Consider the following 18,143-nt stretch of genomic DNA (forward strand, 5'->3'; position numbering starts at 1 on the left):
ATTGCCTGCTTTCTTCCTGGCACATACATGGGCCGATTCCCTTTGAACGTCCCCTGTTCTCTGTCCAGCCACTGCTCCACCTTGTTGCCATTGCTGGTCTGTCTGTTGCAGACGACTGTTTGCTACATCTCAGAGAGCTGGGAGTTAGAATCTGGAATTTGAATTCTAGAGCTTGAGCACTCACTTCCTATCAAGGTTTATGGACCCAGGTTGGTTTAATTTGAAGGGAATACAGTTTGCTTCTCTTTGCCTGGAATATGCCTCCTCCATCTCCACCTTGCTAGTCCTGGCAGTTCTCCAGGTCTCAGCTTAACCATCACTTCCCCAGAGCATCTTTCGCTGGCCCACCAAATCAGGTTAAGTCCTCCATCTGAACACTCACCATGGGCACCATGCTCTTCTCTTTCAGGAGTTTAATCATAATTGAATGGGAATCATTTGTGCTGGTGTATAAGCCTCCTGAAGGCATTGTCATTCTGCATCCTCAGTGCCCAGAATATCCCAGACACTTAATTCGTGTTTACTGAACAAATGAATGAATTGGCCAGTCTTCTAGGTCCAGGATGAAACTAGGAAAGGTGATTCATTTGGAAGGCAGAATGAATTCCATTTCCGTTACCCATCTCAACTGAAGCCTTAAACATTTTTGGGTTGAAAAGAGTGTGCATAATTAAACATAGGACATAAATAAAGCCAGGTAACAGGGGCCACAGCTGACAAGGCTGGGTTGCTTTAGGGCACGTGCGAACTTGGATGAATCTATTCTAGTTGCCTCCTGTTGTACCACAAATTGTCCCCAAACTCAGAGGTCTAAAACAACAACTGTCCATGCAATTCTCCAGGCAAGAATACTGTGAATTCCGTTCTCCAAGGGGATCTTCCCGACCCAGGGATCGAACCTGGGTCTTCCATGTTGCAGGCAGATTCTTTACCGTCTGAGCCACCAGAGAAGCCCCAAAACCCCAAAACAACTCCACTCATATATTATTACCTCTCATGGTTTCTGAGAGTCAGAAGATTGGGAACACCCCCTGGTTGGTTGTGGTTTGGGGTCTGTCCTGCAGCGGCTGGAGCAGGGCCAGCTGGGGCTGGAGTTCCCAGTGCTGTCTGGACAGCAAGCTCTTGGTGTCTTCTCCAGGCCTCTCCTCTCCACATGGCCTCATTCTGTAGCCTTGCTGGCACGGTGGCCTCAGGGCTCCAAAGGCAGGTGTCCCAAGAGAAATTGACAGAAGCTGCTGCCTCCCGAGTCACACAGTGTTCCATTCACTGGCGCAGTCACAGAGGCTGCCTGCATTCAAGGGGACAGGGCACAGACTCTGCCCTTTGAGAAACAGCAAATATCTATAGACATGTTTTGAAACTGCCACAGAATATCACTTCCTTTGTGATGTGGGGGAAGCTCTCAGGAAGCTCTCAAAAAGCCCTCCAAGGACAGGATTCCTATTGAAAGGAAAGCTTGATTATGTTAATATTGACCTGTCTTGCAGGTCCCTTGACTGCAGAAAACGTGTTGGGAAACTCAAGAGTTCTGTTTTGCCTGCGGAACGTCCTCGCTCTTATATTAAATGAGTCGATTTGATAGTACCTCACAGGCTGCCCGCGTTCACGGGACAGGGTACAGACTCTGCCCTTTGAGAAATAGCACAGATTTTGGACCTTCAGCGACTTCTCTGGTGGCTCAGATGGTCAAAACTCTGCCCACAATGTGGGAGACCTGGGTTTGATCCCTGGGTCCAGAAGATCCCCTGGAGAAGGGAATGCAAACCACTGTGGTGTCCTTGCCTGGAGAATTCCAGGGACAGAGGAACCTAGAGAGCTATAGTCCATTGGGTCACAAACAGATATGACCGAGCAACTGACACACACACACACACACACACACAGACGTTCCTCAGAGCAACAAATTTAGTAATTAGAGTCAAGGGGAAGTGCTTGTTTAAATGCTCACTCCCAGGCCACAGTCAGAGCTTCTAGACCAGAGGTAGCACTTGGAACCTTGTCTTGTAAGCAGATATCCCCATGTAATCCTGATATCGACAGGGATCTGTGCTGTGCACTCAGTTGCATCCAACTCTTTGGGAACCCATGGACTGTAGCCTGCCAGGCTCCTCTGTCCATGGGATCTTCCAGGCAAGAATACTGGAGGCACTGTTGTTTATAAAGAATGGAATTTGCCTTGTTTTAGATCATGTACTAACCTGATGCTATTTGACTCCCCAAGATGTTTATTTTGTATTAAGAATTTGAGCTCCTCAAACAATAATTTTGTCTTACAGGATCTTTAAGAAATAAAAATCCACTCAAGGTAGTGTAAATGAAATAACAACTTTATTGGGGAGATATGGAGGTTTCTATGGAAACAGCCAAGCATCCTGAGAGATTGGAACCAAGAACTGGAAAGCAAAGCCTTTGATCATTCCCTGACATTCTTTTCCTCACCCCACACCCCCACCACCACATCTGGGCCATTTTTCTTTGCCTGTGTGTGGTAGGAAAGGACCATTTATTGCTTTTTGGCCTTTTGGCTAAGATCAAGTGTAGAAAAAGACCACTTTAGGCAGATCTGCCTGTTTCTCTCCTCACGTCCCCACACTGACTGCTGGGAGTATCCTAATTCCACATTCTTAAATGAGAGCATCTGATTGGCTCAAACTTAATTGATTAACTGATTGGCTTAACCTCAGTTATCTACTTCTGATCCAATCATCTGTGGCCAGATAGATCCCCTGCCCAATCAGAAGATTCTGGTAAGGATCTGGAAGAACTGAAAAGTATGCTAGTGTCCATTTCCAACTTAAACTTCAGCCACTTTTGATAATGCAGGCACTCTTGATTTTTATCTATCTCTGCTGAAATACATGTTCTAGAACAAACTACCAGTGCTGGGCACACCACCTGTTTTTATAAATAAAGGTTTACTGGGACACAGCCACACTATTCACTCGTGTGAATGGTCTTCTGGTGCCAGGGTCCAGCCCCCGCAGGATCCAGGGGAACCCGAAGGAGAAACGGCGTTGGCAAGTGAATGAATGAATGAATGAGAGAGGAATAGAGGAGAGAAAGAGGCTGATATTCCTTGGTTTACACAGAAAGCCAATAAAGCCCCAAGACAAGGAGCTTGCTCTGTTCACGGAGGCCACAGGTGCCCTCCCGGTCTCCCAAGGGAGTGAAGACGCAGAACGTCTTCCCGTTCAGGTCTTAGAAACCCAGGCAGGGAAGTGAACACAGAGAGCCTCTATGCTTCAAGGGATCAGCCTGAAAAAGAGAGTAAGAGAGAGAAAGAAAAGGAATAAAAGACATGGGGTGACCAAGCTTCTTTGAGCAAGGCCCGTTACTTTATTTTCAAAAGGGACGTTTATACCTTAATTTGTACATAGAGAAAAATGAAAGATATGAGGTCATACAGAGTCAGCCCAAACATTCCAGCAGTTTTGCCCTTATCAAAACCAGGATTTTTTCTGCATACCTTTCCCACAAACGATGTTGTGTACATTATCTTCTGGCCTTGGAGGCCTGTGAACATTTTATGACCCTGTTTTGATAAAGGCTGCTCAACCAGAAAACTTATTTTCCCTTGAAATGTTTTTTCTTTATATTTCTAATCTATGTCAGCCTCAGAAAATGCTAAACAGTTACATTTCTCACAGAGCAAAGTTGCAGTGAGTTACAAGAAAGAAAGAACCAATTAGCTCAAAGGTCTGATGTGGTTAATTTAAGGCTACACTTGTTTTTCTTACATTCCAACTATGTTAACTAAGGCACTCCCAGGTGCACAGTGGATAAGAGATATGGGAACTTAGCAACAAGCATTGGCCCAATAATGATATCCTACACCAGCACTACTCTAATAAGTTTTAACTCTTTGAAAGGCTCTATGTTTTAGGCTTCCCGTGCCTCTCACATCTGGGAGGCCGCGAATAATCACATGTGTAGCTGCAAGAGTCTGGATAAACCTGCCAAGCAAGCTAGAATGCTAACAGAGGGGGTTTGATTGAAATATTCCTCTCATGTCCAGGATACTTATTAGCTAGAGCCCTAAGTTGATTTTCTCTAGAGAAAGGTGGCCGGGGATCAGTTCAGTTCAGTTCAGTCGCTCAGTCGTGTCTGACTCTTGGCGACCCCATGAATCGCAGCACGCCAGGCCTCCCTGTCCATCACCATTTCCTGGAGTTCACTCAGACTCACGTCCATCAAGTCAGTGATGCCATCCAGCCATCTCATCCTCTGTCGTCCCCTTCTCCTCCCACCCCCAATCCCTCCCAGCATCAGAGTCTTTTCCAATGAGTCAACTCTTATCATGAGGTGGCCAAAGTATTGGAGTTTCAGCTTTAGCATCATTCCTTCCAAAGAAATCCCAGGGCTGATCTCCTTTAGAATGGACTGGTTGCATCTCCTTGCAGTCCAAGGGACTCTCAAGAGTCTTCCCCAACACCACAGTTCAAAAGCATCAATTCTTCGGCCCTCAGCCTTCTTCACAGTCCAACTCTCACATCCATACGTGACAACTGGGAAAACCATAGCCTTGACTAGATGGACCTTAGTCAGCAAAGTAATGTCTCTGCTTTTGAATATACTATCTAGGTTGGTCATAACTTTCCTTCCAAGGAGTAAGTGTCTTTTAATTTCATGGCTGCAATCACCATCTGCAGTGATTTTGGAGCCCCCCAAAATAAAGTCTGACACTGTTACCACTGTTTCCCCATCTACTTCCCATGAAGTGATGGGACCAGATGCCATGATCTTCGTTTGCTGAATGTTGAGCTTTAAGCCAACTTTTTCACTCTCCTCTTTCACTTTCATCAAGGGGCTTTTTAGTTCCTCTTCACTTTCTGCCATAAGTGTGGTGTCATCTGCATATCTGAGGTTATTGATATTTCTCCCAGCAATCTTGATTCCAGCTTGTGTTTCTTCCAGTCCAGTGTTTCTCATGATGTACTCTGCATAGAAGTTAAATAAGCAGGGTGACAATATACAGCCTTGACGTACTCCTTTTCCTATTTGGAACCAGTCTGTTGTTCCATGTCCAGTTCTAACTGTTGCTTCCTGACCTGCATACAGATTTCTCAAGAGGCAGGTCAGGTGGTCTGGTATTCCCACAAAACTCTTTCAGAATTTTCCACAGTTTCCTGTGATCCACACAGTCAAAGGCTTTGGCATAGTCAATAAAGCAGAAATAGATGTTTTTTCTGGAACTTGCTTGCTTTTTCCGTGATCCAGCGGATGTTGGCAAGTTGATCTCTGGTTCCTCTGCCTTTTCTAAAACCAGCTTGAGCCCCCTGTTAATGTCAGAAGAGTTGGTGAAAGACATAAAATAGTAAGACAGACAGATTCTGGTTTGGGGGGTAGATGCTTGAGCAGGTCTAGGGAGCCCCTCGAGTCCTGAAGCCTTGCTTAACAGTTCTCTTCCACATGACCTTGTCATGGGTGTGATCTCCCGTGCTGGCTCCCAGCATTCTGGTACTGGCTTATTCTCCCCCTACCCCTGTAGCTTAGGACAGGCAAGGCACTGAGAATCTTCACACAAAAAAATAACTATAACTACAAATGCAACAGTATTTTCTAAGATGTAAAGCACATAGTATTGATGATTTGCAAGATGATTTTAGTTTAGTAATTTGAGTTTTTAAAGGTGGTAAGTAGATGTGATGTGAAATAAAATTAAATTGCAACATGATAAGGTTAGTCTCTCTTTTTAGGTTTTCTCTTAGTCTTTCCAATTACTTGAACCAGAAAGCCTCATTTGTTGACCGCGTGCCACTGATAGCTAATATTTGCTAATATCACTTTTTTCCTTACACAAGGAAAAAATGCAGGGTCTGGCTCAGTACTTTCAGCAGCCAGTAGCATCCACCTAGAATCTCCTAGTGCTGCTCTGTTCATATTTATTTTTCTGCTCATCTTTCATTTAAGGATGCTATAGGCTTGCCATTAATAGTGGTGATCCAGAGTTTCCTTTTCAGATAAGTGTGGTTAAGTAAAGATGTGACTAGGTTTGAAAAATACTGATGAAATACCAGTTTATGTGGTAGGGGGAAAAATGTGAAAAGAGAAAAAGGCACATGAATGGTGAATGAAGTTAGGAAACACCTGCGTCAAGTACCTGGCAGAGCTGCAAAGCAGTCCCATGGTCCAGAGGAGGGAGTGACCCCTTTGGTCTCGTGGATCATTGAGGGATATAGACGAAGGTGACAGCTGAGCTGAATCTCAGATTCTCAGAGCAGTGAACGAGTGTGAGAGGACACTGCAGGCAGTGGGAATGGATAGCCACAGGGAAAGAGAGGACAGGACGTGGTCATGGAATTGTTTCACTTGAAGGAGCCACTGAGGGACTGAAGGCATTTGAGTAGCTTGGTCAGATTTGCATTTTTAAAAATTTATTTATTTTAATTGGAGGCTAATTACTTTACAGTATTGTAGTGGCTTTCACCATACATCAGCACACATCAGCCACAGGTATACATGAGTCCCCCATCCTGAACCCGCCTCCCACCTCCCTCCCCATCCCATCCCTCTGTGTCGTCCCAGTGCACCAGCCCTGAGCGCGCTGTCTCATGCATTGAACATGGACTAAACAGTCAGCTCGAGCAGGCTCATCTCTCTGAGCTTCAGTTTCTTTATCTGTAGAATGGCGGTAGTTGAAACAGACATATCGTGCCTGCGCCTGGTGCCTGGAGAAATTGCTCCTCCTCCAGCCAGGGGGCTGCACTGACATTCAAGAAGTTCAGGGCCACTTTCCTGGGTTCTTGGGTGGTGGTGGTTGGGTGGGGTGGGGTGTTCACAAGTATTCAGGATTGTTAGACAGTACATTGACCAGTAGTGACGGGACAGCAGGTCTGTCCACACTCGCAGTGCTGGGCCTCTCCCGTGTCCTGGGGTTTCCTCCCAGCTGATGGCTTGGTTTCTACCAGCCTTCACTCCCTCTACACATGCACCTCTGCTCATGGCCCTCCCTGCTCTTGCCCCAGCCCTGGCCTCCTGGGGAATCTGGGAGCAGAAAATGTCTGTCTTCAGCCTACTCTTTACATCTCAGTGGAGTCACTGTTTCTGCCTTGGGGAGGGCTAGGGAAGGAAAAATGGGTGAGCATTTTCATTTCCTCAGCCACCTAAACTCCTGGAGGAGTCTTCTGGAGCTCTGACAAGTGGAGCGTATAAAGGCAGAGACCTTGAGGTCAGGTTCAGTTCAGTTCAGTTCAGTCACTCAGTCGTGTCTGACTCTTTGCGACCCCATGGACCACAGCACGCCAGGCCTCCCTGTCTATCACCAACTGCTGGAGTTTACTCAAACTCAGGTCCATTGAGTTGGTGATGCCATCCTATCATCTCATCCTCTGTTGTCCCTTTCTCCTCCCACCTTCAATCTTTCCCAGAATCAGGATCTTTTCAAATGAGTCAGTTCTTTGCATCAGGTGGACAAAGTATTGGAGTTTCAGCCTCAGCATCAGTCCTTCCAATGAATATTCAGGACTGATTTCCATTAGGATGGACTGGTTGGATCTCCTTGCTGTCCGAGGGACTCTCAAGAGTCTTTTCCAACACCGCAGTTCAAAAGCATCAGTTCTTTGGCACTCAGCTTTATAGTCCAACTCTCACATCTTTACATGACCACTGGAAAAACCATAGCTTTGACTAGACAGACCTTTGTTGGCAAAGTAATGTCTCTGCTTTTTATAAGCTGTCTAGGTTGGTCATAACTTTTCTTCCAAAGAGCAAGTGTCTTAATTTCATGGCTGCAGTTACCATCTGCAGTGATTTTGGAGCCCCCCAAAATAAAGTCTGTCACTGTTTCCACTATTTCCCCATCTATTTCCCATGAAGGGAAATTTCCCATCATGGGACCAGATGCCATGATCTTAGTTTTCTGAATGTTGAGCTTTAAGCCAACTTTTTCACTCTCCTCTTTCACTTTCATCAAGAAGCTCTTTAGTTTTTCTTCGCTTTCTGCCATAAGGGTGGTGTCATCTGCATATCTGAGGTTATTGATATTTCTCCCAGCAATCTTGACTCCACCTTGTGCTTCATCCAGTCCAGCATTTCTCATGATGGATCTGCCTATAAGTTAAATAAGCAGGGTGACAATATACAGCCTTGACCTACTCCTTTCCTGATTTGGAACCAGTCTGTTGTTCCATGTCCAGTTCTAACTGCTGCTTCCTGACCTGCATACAGATTTCTCAGGAGGCAGGTCAGGTGGTCTGGTATTCCCATCTCTTGAAGAATTTTCCTCAGTTTGCTGTGGTCCACACAGCCAAAGGATTTGGCATAGTCAATAAAGCAGAAATAGATGTTTTTCTGGAACTCTTTTGCTTTTTCTATGATCCAACAGGTATTGGCAATTTGATCTCTGGTTCCTCTGCCTTTTCTAAATCCAGCTTGAACATCTGGAAGTTCACGGTTCATGTATTGCTGAAGCCTGGCTTGGAGAATTTTGATCATTACTTTGCTAGCATGTGAGATGAGTGCAGTTGTGCAGTAGTTTGAGCATTCTTTGACGTTGCCCTTCTTTGGGATTGGAATGAAAACTGACCTTTTCCAGTCCTGTGGCCACTGCTGAGTTTCCCAAATTCGCTCACATATTGAGTGCAGCACTTTCAGAGCATCATCTTTCAGGATTTGAAATAGCTCAACTGGAATTCCATCACCTCCACTAGTTTTGTTCATAGTGATGCTTCCTAAGGCCCAGTTGACTTTACATTCTAGGATGTCTAGCTCTAGGTGAGTGATCACACCATCGTGATTATCTGGGTCATGAAGGTCTTTTTTGTATAGTTCCTCTGTGTATTCTTGCCATCTCTTCTTAATATCTTTCGCTTCTGTTAGGTCTATACCATTTCTGTCCTTTATTGTGCCCATCTTTGCATGAAATATTCCCTTGGTATCTCTAATTTTCTTGAAGAGATCTCTAGTCTTTCCCATTCTGTTGTTTTCCTCTATTTCTTTGCACTGGTCACTGAGGAAGGCTTTCTTATCTCTCCTAGCTATTCTTTGGAACTCTGAATTCAAATGGGTGTATCTTTCTTTTTCTCCTTTGCCTTTCACTTCTGTTCTTTTCATAGCTGTTTTTAAGACCTCCTCAGACACCCATTTTGCCTTTTTGCATTTCTTTTTCTTGGAGATGGTCTTGATCCCTGTCTCCTGTACAGTGTCATGAACTTTCATCCATAGTTCTTCAGGCACTCTGTCTATCCAATCTAATCACTTAAATCTATTTCTCACTTCCACTGTATAGTCATAAGGAATTTGATTTAGGTCTTACCTGAATGGTCTAGTGGCTTTCCCTACTTTCTTCAATTTAAGTCTGAATTTGGCAATAAGGAGCTCATGTTCTGAGACACAGTCAGCCCCCAGTCTTGTTTTTGCTAACTGGAGAGAGATTCTCCATCTTTGGGTGCAAAGAAGATAATCAATCTGATTTTCATATTGACCATCTGGTGATGACCATGTGTAGAGTCTTCTCTTGTGTTATTGGAAGAGGGTGTTTGCTATGACCAGTGCGTTCTCTTGGCAAAACTCTATTAGCCTTTGTCCTGCTTTATTCTGTACTCCAAGGCCAAATTTACCTCTTACTCCAGGTATTTCTTGACTTCCTACTTTTGCATTCCAGTCCCCTATAATGAAAAGGACATATTTTGTGAGTGTTAGTTCTAGAAGGCCTTATAGATCTTCATAGAACCATTCAACTTCAGCTTCTTCAGCATTATTGGTCAGAGCATAGGCTTGGATTACTGTGACACTGAATGACTTGCCTTGGAAACGAACAGAGATCATCCTGTCATTTTTGAGACTGCATCTAAGTACTGCATTTCAGACTCTGGTTGACCATGATGGCTATTCCATTTCTTCTAGTTCAGGTAGACTGGGTTCAAATCCTGGCTCTGTCCCTAACTGAATTTTTGGTGTCACAGGTTACTTACTTTCTGTGAGCCACCTATGAGATAGAGCTCTTTTCTTTTTAATTCATTAATTTAAAACTTTTGTTTGTTTATTATTGAAGCATAGTTGATACACAATATTATATAAGTTGCAGGCATGCATTGTAGTGATTCACAAGTTTCAAAGGTTAAACTCCATTTATAGTTACTATAAAATATTGGCAGTATTTCCTGTGTTGTGTAGTATATCCTTGTAGCTTATTTTATACCTAATAGTCTGTACCTCTTCATCGGCCACCCCTATGTTGCCTCTCCTCTATGAAATGCAGTTCTTAATGGTACTGACTTCCCAGAGTCTTAGGCAAAGTGAATGAGAAATAATAAATGAGAACCACTCATTGTCTGGCACATGGTACTCAAAATAATGTGGTGATTGATATTATTGCCTGCAAAATATCTGACCCAGTGGGTGCAGTGTGTTACTTGGATCTGATTGCCTCTTCTTCCAGGAAGCCTTCTCAGAAGCCCCCAGACCAGGTTAGGTCTTGGACAACATGGTCCTGCCCCATACTTCTAAGAGGCTTCTTGAGAATGGTACCTGCGGGTCACTCTTCCCTGTGGCATAGTCACAACCAGTGAAAATAATGATGTGTCACGAGCCACGCTGATTAACATGCTCTGATTGTGTCCATGGCTGTGCGGAAGGAAGCCCCAGGACACAGGAGGGGATGTTAAAATATTACATTAATCATCCCTGTAATTAATGTCCAAAGTCCTCCTTCCTCCCTGGAATGCAGTGTCAGGAAACGTGCCTGCTCATCGAATGGTGTTTCTCCATGCTTAGCAGGCTCTTAGTAAATATTAAATAACTGAAAGAATAAGAGAACCATTGCCCCCAATTCAGTTTTTATCAGGAATTCAATCATTCCTTCCTTCAACAAATACTTCTTGAACATCTGCTGTGTGCCAGGCACTATTCCAGGCTCGTGGTGGGTACACCAACGAATAAAACAGGCAAAGATATTTGCGCTCACGGGGTTTATGTTTGACTGGGCATTGATACGTATCCCAGAGGGATATCTTGATACATGCTCGTCACTCTTGGAACTGTCTTCTATTTTTAAATGTTTTCTTTTGAAAAATTGAAGGCTAGTTAATTTACAATGTTGTGTTAGTTTCAGATGTACAGCAGAGTGATTCAGTTTATATTATCTATATTCCTTTATTTAGATTCTTTTCCCATTAGAGGTTATAATTAATACAAGATACTGAATAGTTCCCTGTGCTGTACAGTAGATCCTTGTTGTTTTGTTGTTGTTTAGTCGCTAAGTTGTGTCTGACTCTTTTGTGACCCCATGGACTATAGCCTGCCAGGCTCCTCTGTCCAAGGGATTTCCCAGGCAAGAATACTGGAGTGGGTTGCCATTTCCTTTTCCAGGAGATAGTCCCGACCCAGGAATCGAACCCGAGTCTCCTGCTTGATGGGCAAATTCTTTACCACGGAGCCACCTGGGAAGCCCCCTGTTATTTACCGATTTTATATATAGTAGTGTGTCTCTGTTAATCCCAAGCTCCTAATTTATCCTACCACCCCCGCTTTCCCCTTTGGAAACCATAAATTTGTTTTCTATGTCGGGGAGTCTGTCTCTGTCTTGGAACTACCCTCTTTTCGATTGGGTTCAGCCATTCAAGTTTCAAGGTCCGTGGGAAACTTCATGTATCATATCAGCATCCACTGAGGGCGTGTGGAAGAAGCTTGGAACGGATCTGAATGACCCTTAGCCACCAGTGGCTTCACTGGGGGCCCCTTCAATTACACTGACATGCCCGCTGTCTTGCAGGTCATGCTCTCAGAGCGAAAAGGCACAGATGAGCTGTATGCCGTGAAGATCCTGAAGAAGGACGTGGTCATCCAGGATGATGACGTGGAATGCACAATGGTGGAGAAGCGGGTGCTGGCCCTGCCCGGGAAGCCGCCCTTCCTGACCCAGCTGCATTCCTGCTTCCAGACCATGGTAACTACCTGGGGGCCGGACCCCCCCACCGCTAGGCTTCCAGGCTTTGGCCAGAGTGGTTCGAGCAGTGGCCACCCCCTAGAGGCACCCGGGCCCTTCCCATCCTGGAGACAGAAAGCTGTCAGGCCCAGGGACGGCCGCGGAGCATTTTTCTGAGGTTGCCACTGAGAAGTGCTCTCCCCTGAGGCAGATGCTGTTTCAACAAAGATAAAGAAACTCAGGCAATTGGTTTTATAACCAACTGAGCAGGGCCCTCCTCTGGCAGCAAGAGGTGACTTGGGGACAGGGACTGAGGACTTTCAGTACCACAATCTGAGATGTTCTAGCAGCAGTTACAGATGGGGATGAGGGCACAGGTCCTCATGGGTGCCCCTACAGGGTCAGGGTCGGGCCTCCAGATCCTTCAAATAAATGTGTGATTCCATGCTGCAGATTGCATGGCCCTCATAGGACTCCCGGGGCAGGGGGCACAGCCTGGGTAGGGGATGGGTGAGCTCAGAGCTAGGCTTCTAAGAAGAAGAGGAAATCTGTGTACTATCTGCTATTCACTGTGATTCTACTTTCATCTGTGAGAATGAGAGACGTCCTTTGAACAACTTCTTTCCTTCCCCCTGTGCATACTAGACCTGGCTCTCCATTCCTAAGCAGGTGCTTGTGGCAATCAGACCACAATCTGGGGCCCCATTCACCGGGTTCTGCTGTCACAGCCCCCATTGCATAGACTGGTAACTCTCCCCCTGTCTGTCTCCTTTGCTTTAAGAGCACGACCTTCTCAGAAATAGGACCTAGCTTTCTCAGCCATCTGCCTCATCTGTGAGCCTTTCCCAGGTACCAGACACTGTGTGTGTGGAGGGGGTGGGAGTAGGGGAAGGAAGGCAGGGCAGAGCCAAAATGCAAAGAGATGAGAGTTAATTCTTGCTTTGGAAGCTTCGCAGGGCAAAGGCCTAGAGTCTTAAAGATGCTTTCAGGGCACGTTCAAGATTATTCTGACTTGCTCCAGTCTGCACCCTCCATTCTGATTTTAGAACCCAACTCCTATGCGCTATGGGATGCTATTGTAAGTTGTGTGTGCATTAAAGTTTCTTTTCTCCTCCAGCATCCCCAAGTCCAGTGCTCCGCTAAGTTCTACTGAGTCCCCCGCCAGCCTAGAAAGACCCGGGACTGGGTTTGGGATGGGTTTTCTCAGTGCAGGCTGTACACTAGTTGTGAAACTACCTGTGGTGAGAGGGGCAGTCAGAACCTGGCCCCTTCCTTGTTGTGAGAGTTTCTTGATACATATTGGGGTCAGAGGGACCTGGGTTCACATCTCAGCTTTGTCATTTTCTGGCTGAGTGGCCTTGAGAAAATTATGCAACCCTGCTGGGCCTCAGTCTCTTCATATGTAAAGGGGTAATAGTAGCTGCATCCAAGGTTGCTATGAGGAGGAAATGAGATTGCACATGAGACATGCTTAACACGGTGCTTATTACCTGGTAAACACTCTTGTGTTCAGCTCAATTGCTCAGTCATGTCCAACTCTTTTGTGACCCCATGGACTGTAGCCCGCCAGGCTCCTCTCTTCATGGGATTTCCCAGGCAAGACTACTGGAGTGAGTTGCTATCTCCTACTCCAGGGGATCTTCCTGACCTAGTGATCAAACCATGTCTCCTACATTGGCAGGCAGATTCTTTACTATTGCACCACCTGGGAAGCCCCCAGACACTCATAAATGTTGGTTATCCACTTCACAGACATTTAACATTGGCCTTGGCCTGGACTGGTACTGAGGTATAGAGCTGAGTAAGCTAGGTCCTCTTTTTGAGAAGCTAGGTCCTGTTTTCTCCTCTTAAAGCAAAGGTGACAGACATGGGGATATTAGCAAACAATGGAACGCTGCTGTGATAGCAGAGTCTGGAGAAGTCAAAGAGTCCCCAGGTTGTTCCCTGCATTTTGGGTGAAGGGATGGTTTTCTGCTGGGGCCCTTGCCCCGAATCCCAGGCTCCCTGCCACAGGTCAAGAGAGAGGGAACATTCTAGGAGCATGTGTGCAGTATTTCTTTCGGAGGCTTTGACCCACCAGCCTCTTTTCGGGGTCTACTGGTGACAATGGGCTATGAGAAGATTTTCACTCTGCTGCCGGCAGAGAGCTGAAGTCGTGTTTGCCAGTGTGTGGAGCATGTACCTCCATGCAGTATGGTGCTGGGCAGTTTGAAGGGTGATTTTGGATGCTGCATGAATTTTAAATTGTGTTCTTTTTAGTTCACTGTACATTCTTCTGAGTACCTTGAGGAGGATGTTTCTATGTAGTGCTGCTGCTGCTGCTAAATCACTTCAGTTGTGTCCGACTCTGTGCGACCCCATAGACAGCAGCCCACCAGGCTCCCCTGTCCCTGGGATTCTCTAGGCAAGAACACTGGAGTGGGTTGCCATTTCCTTCTCCAATGCATGAAAGTGAAAAGTGAAAGTGAAGTCGCTCAGTTGTGTCCAACCTTCAGTGACCCCATGGACTGCAGCCTTCCAGGCTCCTCCGTCCATGGGATTTTCCAGGCAAGAGTACCGCAGTGGGGTGCCATGGCCTTCTCCGACTATTTGGTGCTAGCATGGCCATTAACATCTTTCTAACATTTGCCTTTTTAACAGAGAGAGAGAGGACCAGGCTGCAGGTTCTGAGCTTTGACAAATAGCAGTTTCTTTTACTTACTTACTTTAAACTGGGGAATAATTACTTTATAATATTGTGTTCATTTCTGCCATACATCAACATGAATCAGCCATAGGTATACAGTTTCCTTTTAAAATATTTATTTAGGCTGTGCTGGGTCTTTACTGTGGCATGCGGGATCTTTAGTTGCGGCATGGAACTCTTAGTTACGGAATGTGGGATCTAGTTCCCTGACCAGGAATCGAACCTGGACTCCCTACTTTGGAAGGATGGAGTCATAGCCACAGGACCACCAGGGAAATCCCTAAATAGCAGTTTCTAAGTCATTGTTTTGCTTTTATTTTATATATTTTTTACAGATTTCTTTCATTTAAGACAGCACTATAAAGTCTTTTAATTTTTAAATTTTGAGATATTTTAAGACAAATATAAAGAAACTATACACAATGAGTGTTTTAATAATGAGTTTTTTCAGAGGTAAGCTCCATATACCACCATCCAGGTCAAGAAAGAACTTTGGCAGCCACTCCAGAGGTTTCTCTGTGTCTAATCGCCATCTCCCCTCAAATGGTAGTTTGACTTCTTTGCCTGTCTCTACAGTTTTACCACTTAAGTTTTATCATCCCTTGATAAGATAGTTTACTCTTTCCACTTTGTAGAAATTTGATGTGTCGTTAATATAATGATTTCCTTCTCCATTCCTTCCATCGTTTTTTTACTTGCTAAAGAGCCTGGGCTGTCTGACCCATAACATTTTCACAGTCTGAATTTTTCTGATTGCTGTCTGAGGGCCACCGTATCTGTTTCCTCTGTCCCCTGTTTTTTGAAAATTGGTTCTGAACCTAGAGGTTTGGCAAGACTCAAGTTTGATCCCTTTGGTAAAACCAGGTGGCTGGTTTTTTGTTTGTTTTTTTTTAATCCAAAGGCACATAATGTCCAGTTGCCCCTCTTTTTGTATGTTGGCAACCAGAGATGCTCTGTGTCTGGGTCCATGAATTCATAAAGGACTGTGAGGTGGTGATTTCCTAATTCTATCATTTCTTTTTCTTTATTAGTTGGATGCTTTTATAAAGAGAGACTTCTCTCACCTGTTTCTTTGTCCCCTGGTGATACAGTTCATCTAGAAATCAGGATAGATAGATGAGAGTTTTCTGTTACTTGACAGTTTTCTTGAATTGGTTCACTGTTATGCCCCAAAGGTGACTCAAGTTTGCTTAATAGAGTCTTTGTAAAGAAAAATGTTAAGTGAGCAACAATTCACATCACATGAGACTTGGCAGAGAAGGAGAAGGGCATACATCTTACAAGTCCAAATCTCTAATGTTACCTTGGGGAGTTAAAGCCTGGAGGTATTCAAGTCACGACTAGACCCTTAGACCTCTAGACTCCCTCATTCCCACATCTTCTCTTTTATTGGCAGTTCCTAAATTGACTTGTGGAGATCACCAGATGAAGGACAGTTTCAGTGGTAAATAGACTAAGAAGGAGACCTTGTTCTCAAGGAAGAGCCTGGGCTATCTTGGAGCAGCAGTTTTCAATTTCAGTTGGATGTGTTGATATTGGGGGAAATTGGTCGTTGGTGACTAATACTCATAAGTAAAGTATCTTCATTTGTAATTTACTGTTCTAAACATGATAGAGTGGATTTGAGGCTCTTCTTTTAATGTTGAGTCTTGAATTTCAGTATGCTTTCTGGAACTGAGGAGTAGGGCCTGGGCATGCATGGAAACGGTGCAACATCCTGGGTCCCCTCCACGAGCCGTCACCTGCCAGGGAAGAGCGATTAACAGGGAAGAGAATTGAGTGGATTGGAGTCTTGTGTGGGGAGAAAGGCCTCCTCTTGAAGACTGGCCCCATCCAGGCTGGGGATGAAACTGGTTGCTTTCTGGTTGGTGAGGATCAGATGAAATCATTATCTCGTCTGTATTTGCAGGGAAAAAAAATGTAACTTCTCACATGCCTTGTGTGGTGGCCAAAATTTAAAAAAACAAAATAAACAAACAGAAGTACTGTAACTTTAAGTAGCAGAGTTATGCCTGGCTCAGGGAGATGCATTTCCTGCCAGCTGAGTGGAAGGCCCCTGGGGGCTGAGCAGGGTCAGCAGAGAGGAAAGCCAAGACTTCTCCTATCTCACATCCAACACCACATCACTCAGCAGATGCTTATTGAGTGAAAGGCCCCTACTGAAATGCTTTTATTTACTTTTTCCTTTGTCTAAGCACTCGTATTTTAAGTTTCAGTTCAGTTCAGTCCCTCAGTTGTGAATCGCAGCACGCCAGGCCTCCCTGTCCATCACCAACTCCCGAAGTTCACCCAAACCCACGTCCATCGAGTCGGCTATGCCATCTAACCCTCTCATCCTCTGTCGACCTCTTTTCCTCCTGCCCCCAATCCCTCCCAGCATCAGAGTCTTTCCCAGTGAGTCAACTCTTCGTATGAGGTGGCCAAAGTACTGGAGTTTCAGCTTCAGCATCAGTCCTTCCAATGAACACCCAGGACTGATCTCCTTTAGGATGGACTGGTTGGATCTCCTTGCAGTCCAAGGGACTCTCAAGAGTCTTCTCCAACACCACAGTTCAAAAGCATCAATTCTTTGGTGCTCAGCCTTCTTCACAATCCAACTCTCACATCCATACATGACCACAGGAAAAACCATAGCCTTAACTAGACGGATCTTTGTTGGCAAAGTAATGTCTCTGCTCTTTAATATGCTATCTAGGTTGGTCATAACTTTCCTTCCAAGGAGTAAGCATCTTTTAATTTCATGGCTGAAATCATCATCTGCAGTGATTTTGGAGCCCCCAAAAATAAAGTCTGCCACTGTTTCCACTGTTTCCCCATCTATTTCCCATGAAGTGATGGGACCAGATGCCATGATCTTTGTTTTCTGAATGTTGAGCTTTAAGCCAACTTTTTCACTCTCCTCTTTCACTTTCATCAAGAGGCCTTTTGGTTCCTCTTCACTTTCTGCCATAAGGATGGTGTCGTCTGCATATCTGAGGTTATTGATATTTCTCCCAGCAATCTTGATTCCAGCTTGTGCTTCTTCCAGCCCAGTGTTTCTCATGATGTACTCTGCACAGAAGTTATTTCAGAGATTTGATAATGCAATAGGGCTTCCTGGTCACTCAGTGGTTTAAAAAAATAAAAAATCTGCCTGCCAAGCAGGAGACTCGGGTTTGATCCCTGGTCTGGGAAGATCCCCTGGAGAAGGAAATGGCAACCCACCCCAGTATTCTTGCTTGGGAAATCCCCTGGGCAGAGGAGCTTGGCAGGCTACAGTCTATGGTGTTGCAGAAATGTTGGACATGACCTAGAGACTAAACAAGAATAATGCCTACAATATGTGAGACACAGGTCCAGCCTCTTAAGCCACATGGATGATGACCCCTGGATGGGTCCCAGCATCACCCCCATTTCACAGATGAGGGCACTAAAGCCATACATAATAGCTCGTACATTTCAGGGCCAGGATTGGAAGCCAGGCAGCCGGGCTCCAAGGGGCTTTACACTTTATCACTACAGGGTGAGGTCTTCTGAGTGCATGTTCCCTGATTCCCATTTCATCTGACTCATCTAGGGTGGAACTGCCGGCAGCCAGCCTGTCTCTGAGCTTTA

The 18,143-nt window shown here is 45.1% G+C and overlaps 1 protein-coding gene across 2 annotated transcripts in view; it reads left to right on the plus strand.

Moving 5' to 3' along the window:
• PRKCB (protein kinase C beta) overlaps positions 1 to 18,143 on the plus strand; it is a 373,695-nt gene that overhangs the window by 298,997 nt on the left and 56,555 nt on the right. For both annotated transcript variants that reach the window (XM_069570367.1, XM_069570368.1), the window contains exon 10: positions 11,711 to 11,884. In XM_069570367.1, the coding sequence (XP_069426468.1) occupies positions 11,711 to 11,884 (174 nt within the window). The remainder of the gene's footprint in view (positions 1 to 11,710; positions 11,885 to 18,143) is intronic.

The sequence above is a fragment of the Ovis canadensis genome, chromosome 24 (assembly GCF_042477335.2).
Source record: "Ovis canadensis isolate MfBH-ARS-UI-01 breed Bighorn chromosome 24, ARS-UI_OviCan_v2, whole genome shotgun sequence".
NCBI lineage: Eukaryota > Metazoa > Chordata > Mammalia > Artiodactyla > Bovidae > Ovis > Ovis canadensis.